This window comes from Serpula lacrymans, assembly GCF_000218685.1.
Source record: "Serpula lacrymans var. lacrymans S7.9 unplaced genomic scaffold SERLAscaffold_9, whole genome shotgun sequence".
Lineage (NCBI taxonomy): Eukaryota > Fungi > Basidiomycota > Agaricomycetes > Boletales > Serpulaceae > Serpula > Serpula lacrymans.
The window spans coordinates 169,184-176,555 of NW_006763298.1; the positions used below are offsets into that span (position 1 = coordinate 169,184).

Here is a 7,372-nt window from a genome sequence, read left to right on the forward strand (position 1 = left end):
CACCTTCGTAGTGTCCGCAGGTAAGCACGGCGGATGAGCTTTACTGCTATATTGACTCTGAACCAGCTACACAGCCAATTGAAGAAGCGCTTCTTTTACTGTATACTATGGATCACTTGAATCCAACTCAAAGAGAGGCTTTGAGTCAGCTACAGGCTATAACCGCTGGAAGTGACGCCGAAGTGACGCTAAGTGTTCTTGAGAGCGTCGACTGGGATGTGCAGGTACGTTTCGTCTCGTTGAATATTAGCTCTAGCATAACTCACAGCTACATATAACCCATACAGAAAGCAGCCGAGCTTATATTTGACGGCCCACCGCCTCAGAGCAGCAATGCGCCAGTATCACCGGAAGGGACAGAACATACCCGAACGATCATGGAAGAGCTAGCCATAGACGATTCTCAACAAGGTATAGACGTCGATAGGTCCTGGCGGCCCAACGGAGGCACTCACAGAGTAAGTTCTCCTCGCAAGGGATTACGTCACTTTAACAAATATCATTCGCAGCCCAATACATCAATCTGGAATTCCCTTCTCTCCTTTTTTTCTCTGCCCTTCCACGTGTTGAGCAACACCATCAGATTTCTATTCGGTATTTTGCGTATCTCTATACCTTCTCTGCACTTCACAGGCCTACATAACTATCGTTCCGTCCGTACCGGTCCATCAGATCACCGCAGCGTTACCGACCGTTGGGTACGATCACTGGAAGAGGAGACAGGAGCGCTTTCTGTCAGCTCACGCACACCTAGCGGCATATCTGCCTCCGGTGCTGAGGCTGGTCCCTCGAGCATAATCTCCCGCACTGGATATGCCTCGGACGAATTGTTCGAAGAAGGCAGAAAGGTCCTACCCGATTTCTTTTTGGGAAGCTATGAGGACGTGTTAAATGTTTGTCAACGGGAAGGCAGGGTAGCTTGCATCGTCCTCGTAAGCGAAGAACATGATGATGTCCCAGAGTTCAAAAGGTACGAACAATGACTCGCGCAAGAGCTGTTTTTTGAAGCTTTCAAACAGTAGTAATAACCTGGCTTGTCTGCATTTGATTCTAGGTCAACGCTGACTGATCCTGCGCTCGTGAAAGCGTTGCACGACGGTAATTTCGTCATCTGGGGAGGCGACGTCAGGGATAGAGATGCATGGAGCGGTAAGATTTACTCTACTCTCCCTACGACTAGTACTCACACATACCACACAGCTGCACAAAAATTGCAAGCCACGACCTACCCCTTCGTCGCATTCATCGCCCTCCAACCACGCCGCAACCACTCACACACACCTACACCATCACAATCAGTCGCCTCTCCTACCCTTACCGTTCTCTCCAGGCACCAAGGCCGGAGCGTGCCTGACACAGCCCCAACCTCCGCCGCCACGCTTCTCAACCACCTCTCGCAGCAGCTCCTGCCCCGCGTTACCCCTTTCCTTGAACGCTTCAAAGCTTCGATTAGGGAGCGCGAGCGCGATAGGATGCTGCGTGAGGAGCAGGACAGGGCGTTCCAGGACTCTGCTCGGCGTGATCGGGAGCGCATCGAGGCTCGGATAGCTGCTGAGAAGGCGGAGAAGGAGCGTTTGGAAAGAGAGAGAGAACAGGCCAAGAAAGAAGAGGAAAGGGCCGCTTTGGAGAGAGAAAAACAGGCGAAGAAGGATGAGGATAGGATGGAGTGGAGGAGATGGATGAGGAGAGACGTCGTCCGTGCTGAGCCGCAGAGTCAGGATCAGGGGCGAGGTAAGAAAGGCGGGCTTCGACTTGCCATACGGCTTCCGCAGAACGAGCGGGCGATACGATACTTCACGCGCGAGGATACGTTGACACAGCTATACGCCTACGTGGATACAATGCTGATACCCCCCACATGCTCACCCTCCGGCGACCCTAAGCAGCCTCCTGGAGTGGCGACAGGTAGCGTGCAAGTTCTTGAAGAGCATGTGAGCCGTCAATTAGAAGGCGTCGACGCGTGGTGGGGGTTCAAGCTCGCGCTTGCCTACCCCAGACAGGAAATTCGATGGGAGGCGGGGAAGAAGCTCTGTGATGTGGATGGACTTGGGGATGGCGGACAGCTTGTGGTGGAACTTGTCCACAATAGTAGAAAAGTCAGCGTACCAAGTTCCACTGTGGGGAATAATGGTAATGGTGACGACGGTTACGATACGGAGAGCGATGAAGAGTAACTATATGTATTGGGATCCACATGTTCAGTCAGCTGTTGTCAAAGACATCCTTAACTTTATCACTTTACATAGAGTTTGTTTGACGAAGCGGGCCTTTCGGACGTTGTCCGTCCACCATCAAGATCGGCAAGATTAGACGAAGTAAAAATCAAGAGGTTTATAGTATCAGATACAACATCGTACAGTGGCTCGCACATGTAAGGAGGAGACGCTGATATCAATGTTGTTAGGTCGTTAGGTAGTAGGTATAAACACGATACAATCAAAATCAATCTCCATTACACGCCAACTCTCCCTCGACTACTGGCTCAGAATGGTACGTACAAAAGACTCGTAGTTCACATTCCCATCACTGTCGAGAATCCCAGAGTGAGTTTCGTTGTCGTCCAAAATTGGAGATTTCAGGTAAACGGCTCACCTTCCGATCTGCACTCCCTTGAGAAGTTCATCCACTTCTTCGTCCGTCATCTTTTCTCCTAGTTGCGTAAGGACATATCGTAGTTCGCCTGCACCAATGAAACCGTTGCCTTCTTTGTCGAAGACTTGGAAGCCGCGAATAAACTCCTCTGGTAGTGTGCGAATTGGCGGGTGGCAAGTGAAACAAAGTCAAAATGGTCAGCGACTGGGAAGATAAAAGGGATTGCAATATGACGGCTGATCAGGGAGAAGAGAAGAGAAGACAGCAACGTCGCCACCTTCCCTCCACCTCATGCGCTCTCGAGGCAAGGCGAAAAAGAGAGAAGAGCAAGTCTCACCTGGTGTTCCAGCAGGCTTAAATCCATCTGGACGATTCAAAATTGCCAGGAACGACTTGTAGTCCACTGAACAAGAGGCATGCGGGGTGTAGGAGGTTGATGATAGGTTTCAAGTTTCAAATCGTTCGCATTCGTCCAAGCGCCGCAAAGTCCCGCCGGACGGATGATACGACAAAGTCGCAGGGAAGGATAGCACGAGAAACGCGTATTCGAAGCAATACGAGGCAAGAGCACAGTGGTTTTCGTGGATGTGGAGGGTGTCATTGAAAAAGTTCGTACATTGAGCGAGGAGCAGTTTGAAGAGTGGCAAAATGGGGTGTCGTCGTTAGTGAAGCTGAAAGGGTGCGCGGTGCGCGGAGGGGGGGGGGATAAGCTCACCATCTCTGGGTGCGGATGCGACGATATCTGCCACCTCGCTCTGAGTCGGATTCTGGCCCAAAGCACGCAACAGATCGCCCAATGTTTCGCGAGGCACTGCGCCTGTTCCCTTCTTGTCGAAAAGGGCAAACGCCTCTTTGTATTCTGCACGCGGTGGAGATGGCCGTGTATAAACGGAGGGAGGTATCCAGTGAGACTGGGGTTTAGAACGAGGACAAGGGTAAGGAAAGTGGGCTCGAACCTGCGTTATCACTCTTTGAAACTACCGTGAGCATCGTTGTTGGGGAGAGAGGTGGGGGGTGAGGCTTACCATCGTTGTTGCGGTTTGCAGTGGGACACTGACGGATGTTTTTGTGGGGTGGACGGTCTGAATTATCTATGATCCAAATCTCTCCAAGTGCCAGTGAATCTAGTATCTAGTTACGTAAGCAACGAGACTGGTTTCATTTGGCGGTTCGCGAGACAACGAGTCACAGGTTGAAGTGATTTACTGGCATTGACACAAAAGACATGACACGAGATATCTCAGTCTTGGTATCACTGTAAGGCACCCCCTGTCGTTGGTTCTCTGGAAGATACTGTACGGCGTTCAATGGTTTTCTAAAATGAATTTTCAAATTTTAAAATTCAGTATTGGCCCAAGTCTTTACGGAGATGAAAGATATCCAAAACATGATATTTAAATTTAACAAACACGCAAAGTTCAATTTATAGATTTCAAGTAGACAATATTTCCTACTCCATAAATCCTCCATAATCATATGACATGCAGCATATCAGGTACTTATCAGATGGTAAAGCACAGACCCTCTGAGAATCGATGAACACGTCCAAACATCCAAATGGATCACAACGTTCAAGTTCCAACCAGAATCAACGGAGCTGAGCCGGGAGCCTATCCGCGATCTACGCAAAGCAAAGCAAATCAAACGTCGTCAGTCGAATGCCCGTGACTGCATGACACAAAACGGCCTCTTTAATTCGAAAAAGGGCGACTCACGTCATCGGTGGGAAGCACCCATTTATCGCGAGGAAGACCAGCCCCGAGGGACGAGCCCATCCAGAACATCAGCATCTGGATGATATTGGGCGTAGGGATGGTTGAGGGGGTACTGTCGATGTTGGATACATAGGCCTCGATGGGTTCCGTCACCGTTGCGACGCGGCAGTCTGTGGGGGCGGCCAGGCGGTTAGGTTGGTTGGGCGCAGATCAGGTCTGAGCGTGCGGCGACCCTTACCTTTGCTAAAGTTACCAAACGCCCAGTGATGATACGTGGTAACGACAAAGTACTGTGTATTTCCCGGAGCGCACAGGTCCCAGAGCTACACAAAGGGAAGAAGGGGGTTGAGTTGGCTGTACGTCCTCATGTGTCATGAGCACAGGAGAGTAGACCTACCAGTGCCCATAAGATGGTGCATGCATGATGTGGTGTAGCATCTGGAGATAACTCCAGCGACTCTTTTCCTTGCTATGACGCGCACAAGGAGGCAGGCTCGTCAGCCAACGTAGAGAATTATCAATCGGGGAAGGAAGACTCACCACGCCCTCTCGCGTAAATTCACAGAATTCGTTATAATCAAACTGCCACGGGGGGACTACGACAATGACCATAGACGTGCCTTCGTCTCCCGGCTACAACACGCCACCACCACAAGATCCACCAGAACCCGTCAGCCCGAGATCCAAAAAAGTCGGGAAAAAGAAAAAAAAAAAAAAAAAAAAAGACGAAAAGCCCAGATCACGTACCACTTCCAATATATCCCATCTCGCCCCATCCACCTTCGGCATATAATACGTCTCATAGAACGTCAGCTTCGCCCGCCACGTTTGCGGCGCGGAGTCGAAGAACCTGCTCATGACTTCGATGATCGTGAACATGGTGCAGCCCATGAGGAGCTTCGTGATGTCGGTGACGCGGTTCACGTCCCGCTCGAGGAAGACCATGTTTTCCTCGTCGACGTCGACGACGTCTACGCTGGGTAGGTACAGGAAGTAGGACTTGTGGTTCGGGTCGATGATCACGTTCACGTCGGGGAGGTCGCGGTGCCCTGTGTGCGGGGGGGGGCGTCAGCGATGGATCCACATGGTCATCATCATCACTGAATGCGAGAGGGGGGCAGGGTGTGAACGTACATAATTGAGTCGCATAGCCGAACCTCTCCTGCGGGATACGCATCATCACACGGAGCGTCCTAACCCCAGGGGTAGCACGCAGCTCGGGATACACAGGCCAGTTCCAGTCGGGGGTGGCGCCGGGGCCGAATTTGTACGCGGGCAGCCAGGCTCCTGCGACGTACTTCTTGAGGGGGTACGGGATCAGGGCCTCCTTGGGCGCGTCGTCGGTCTCCCCCTCGGAGTCGGAGTCCATGGAAGAGGAGGAGGAGGAGGAAGACCATTCGGACACGCTGGCGCCGTCGGGGACGGTGTCGCCCCCGTCAGAGCCTACCATCTCCGTGTCTGCGTAGTCTGAAAACTCGGAAGGCTGGGGCGACGGGGACCTTTTGAACATGACCCTTTTCGGCATAACTGGGGAAAGAAGTCGAGTGTTTGGCGAGAACTTGTGGGGTGGGAGGGACTGAGTGAGCGATGCGGTGCGGTGCGATGGGATGGGATGGGGAGGAGGAACGGCGCTCGGGGCGCACCTTTTATTCGCGATTCTGCATGGACAAAGCGCGCTGTCCAAGCGGTGTGCGTGTGTGGAAGGGGGGGGGGACAAAAGAAAGGTGGAACGGGGGGCCAAAGCGCGCTCGGGGCCATCTATCTGAGACTGGCATTCTCGGCACCTCCGTGACCAGGAGCTATGGCCCTCATCCGCTCATCCCAAAGACGGGGTTCCTGGCCCCAAACGCTCCCGAGACTCGGACGTTATCTATCTATCTATCGAGGCATCAGGTCCTTCGTTGGCGTTGGTGTTGGGAGCGACGATGATTCAAAGCTCCAAGCTCCGAGGTTCGAGCTGCCAATTGCAAGGGACCGCAGGTACTGCACGCTTTGATATTGTTCCGAGGTTTGGACCAAGTTAGAAGGGTTCACCGTAGACAATCAAAGCAACGGCCAAAAGTCGTCCTGCGCATGTGCACGTCAAAGCAAACAACCCTCCAAATTGCTTTGCTTTGCCCCGGAGCGGAAGCCATTAACACCTAGCCCACGTGGCTGTGCATCACCAAGCATCCAAAACCGTCTTGTTGATTCAGAATTCAAAAGTGTCACCATACAATAAACGCGAAGAACAGATGCCAAATATCCTGTTTTTTTTCTTCTCTTTCTTTCAAATTTATCCGCTCAGAAAAAGCAGTATTGTATTTTTGTCACAATACCCAAAATTGTTGAACAACCGCACCAACTTCAACCACTGCGACCGCAACCGCAACCGCAACGTGTGCGCGCGCGCCCCGGGGCAGTACGGCGGCACACGCCCAAGCAGCGCGAAAAAGAGCGTGCAAAAAAGCGACTACGACCGCCTGAACCGATCCAGCGCAGACGGCTTCCGCGGCTCCACCTCTCCCTTCTCGATCGCCTTCGCCACGCGTTTTTCCTCCTTCTGCTTCTCGAGTTTCGTGCGGATGGCGACCTGCGAGAAAAAACAAAGCGTGAGATCATCCATCGTCAAATCGATACCGAAAAGACACGCGTGAGCGTGGGGGTGGAAAGATGGAAAGATGGAAAGATAGAGGGTGGATACGCACGGCGGTGGGATCGATGACGTTCTTGCGCTGCTTTCGCAGGTATCTATCAACGATCATGTCAGCTCAAGTGAGGGGGGTAAACGCCACATCATCCACCCACCTCTTCATACTCTTCCCCTTGCCGCGCATCTTCCTCTTCTCCCTCTCCTCCCTACTCTGCTTCTTCCCGTTATCGTCGCCCGCACCCCCGTCGTCCCCCCGCCCCCGGCCGTCTTCCGCCACCTCCGTCTCATCCGCCAACCCCTGCACGCGCAGCCTCTCCAGCCGCGGCAGCCGCGCGAACGGGATGTCGACCGTGTCGTGCACGGCGGTGGTCAGTTTTGTAGGCGGCGCCAGGGAGCCGACGAATTCGGGGTCGAGGGATATCATGTCGGGTTG

The 7,372-nt window shown here is 52.8% G+C and overlaps 4 protein-coding genes across 4 annotated transcripts in view; 1 reads left to right on the forward strand and 3 right to left on the reverse strand.

The window, feature by feature from the left end:
• Positions 1 to 81: 81 nt before the first annotated feature.
• On the forward strand, positions 82 to 2,206 carry SERLADRAFT_450489 (uncharacterized protein; the record flags this gene model as incomplete). The annotated part of the gene is made up of 4 exons (XM_007319917.1): positions 82 to 224; positions 288 to 970; positions 1,055 to 1,149; positions 1,201 to 2,206. The coding sequence occupies 4 exons, from the start codon at positions 108 to 110 to the stop codon at positions 2,172 to 2,174; spliced, it is 1,869 nt and encodes a 622-aa protein (XP_007319979.1).
• Positions 2,207 to 2,296: 90 nt separating this feature from the next.
• On the reverse strand, positions 2,297 to 3,723 carry SERLADRAFT_471101 (uncharacterized protein; the record flags this gene model as incomplete). The annotated part of the gene is made up of 6 exons (XM_007319918.1): positions 2,297 to 2,526; positions 2,593 to 2,740; positions 2,930 to 2,995; positions 3,308 to 3,451; positions 3,549 to 3,561; positions 3,618 to 3,723. 6 exons carry the CDS (start codon positions 3,618 to 3,620, stop codon positions 2,475 to 2,477), a joined length of 426 nt encoding a protein of 141 aa, XP_007319980.1.
• A 226-nt stretch (positions 3,724 to 3,949) lies between these two features.
• SERLADRAFT_471106 (uncharacterized protein) lies at positions 3,950 to 5,472 on the reverse strand (the record flags this gene model as incomplete). Its single annotated transcript, XM_007319919.1, has 7 exons — positions 3,950 to 4,213; positions 4,308 to 4,477; positions 4,546 to 4,630; positions 4,705 to 4,776; positions 4,848 to 4,940; positions 5,055 to 5,356; positions 5,442 to 5,472. The coding sequence occupies 6 exons, from the start codon at positions 5,250 to 5,252 to the stop codon at positions 4,181 to 4,183; spliced, it is 651 nt and encodes a 216-aa protein (XP_007319981.1).
• Positions 5,473 to 6,479: 1,007 nt separating this feature from the next.
• SERLADRAFT_416377 (uncharacterized protein) overlaps positions 6,480 to 7,372 on the reverse strand; it is a gene marked incomplete at both ends in the record, with an annotated part of 2,881 nt that continues 1,988 nt past the window's right edge. Inside the window, 3 exons of the mRNA XM_007319920.1 lie at positions 6,480 to 6,879; positions 6,995 to 7,037; positions 7,095 to 7,237. Coding sequence (XP_007319982.1) covers positions 6,760 to 6,879; positions 6,995 to 7,037; positions 7,095 to 7,237 — 306 coding nt within the window. The remainder of the gene's footprint in view (positions 6,880 to 6,994; positions 7,038 to 7,094; positions 7,238 to 7,372) is intronic.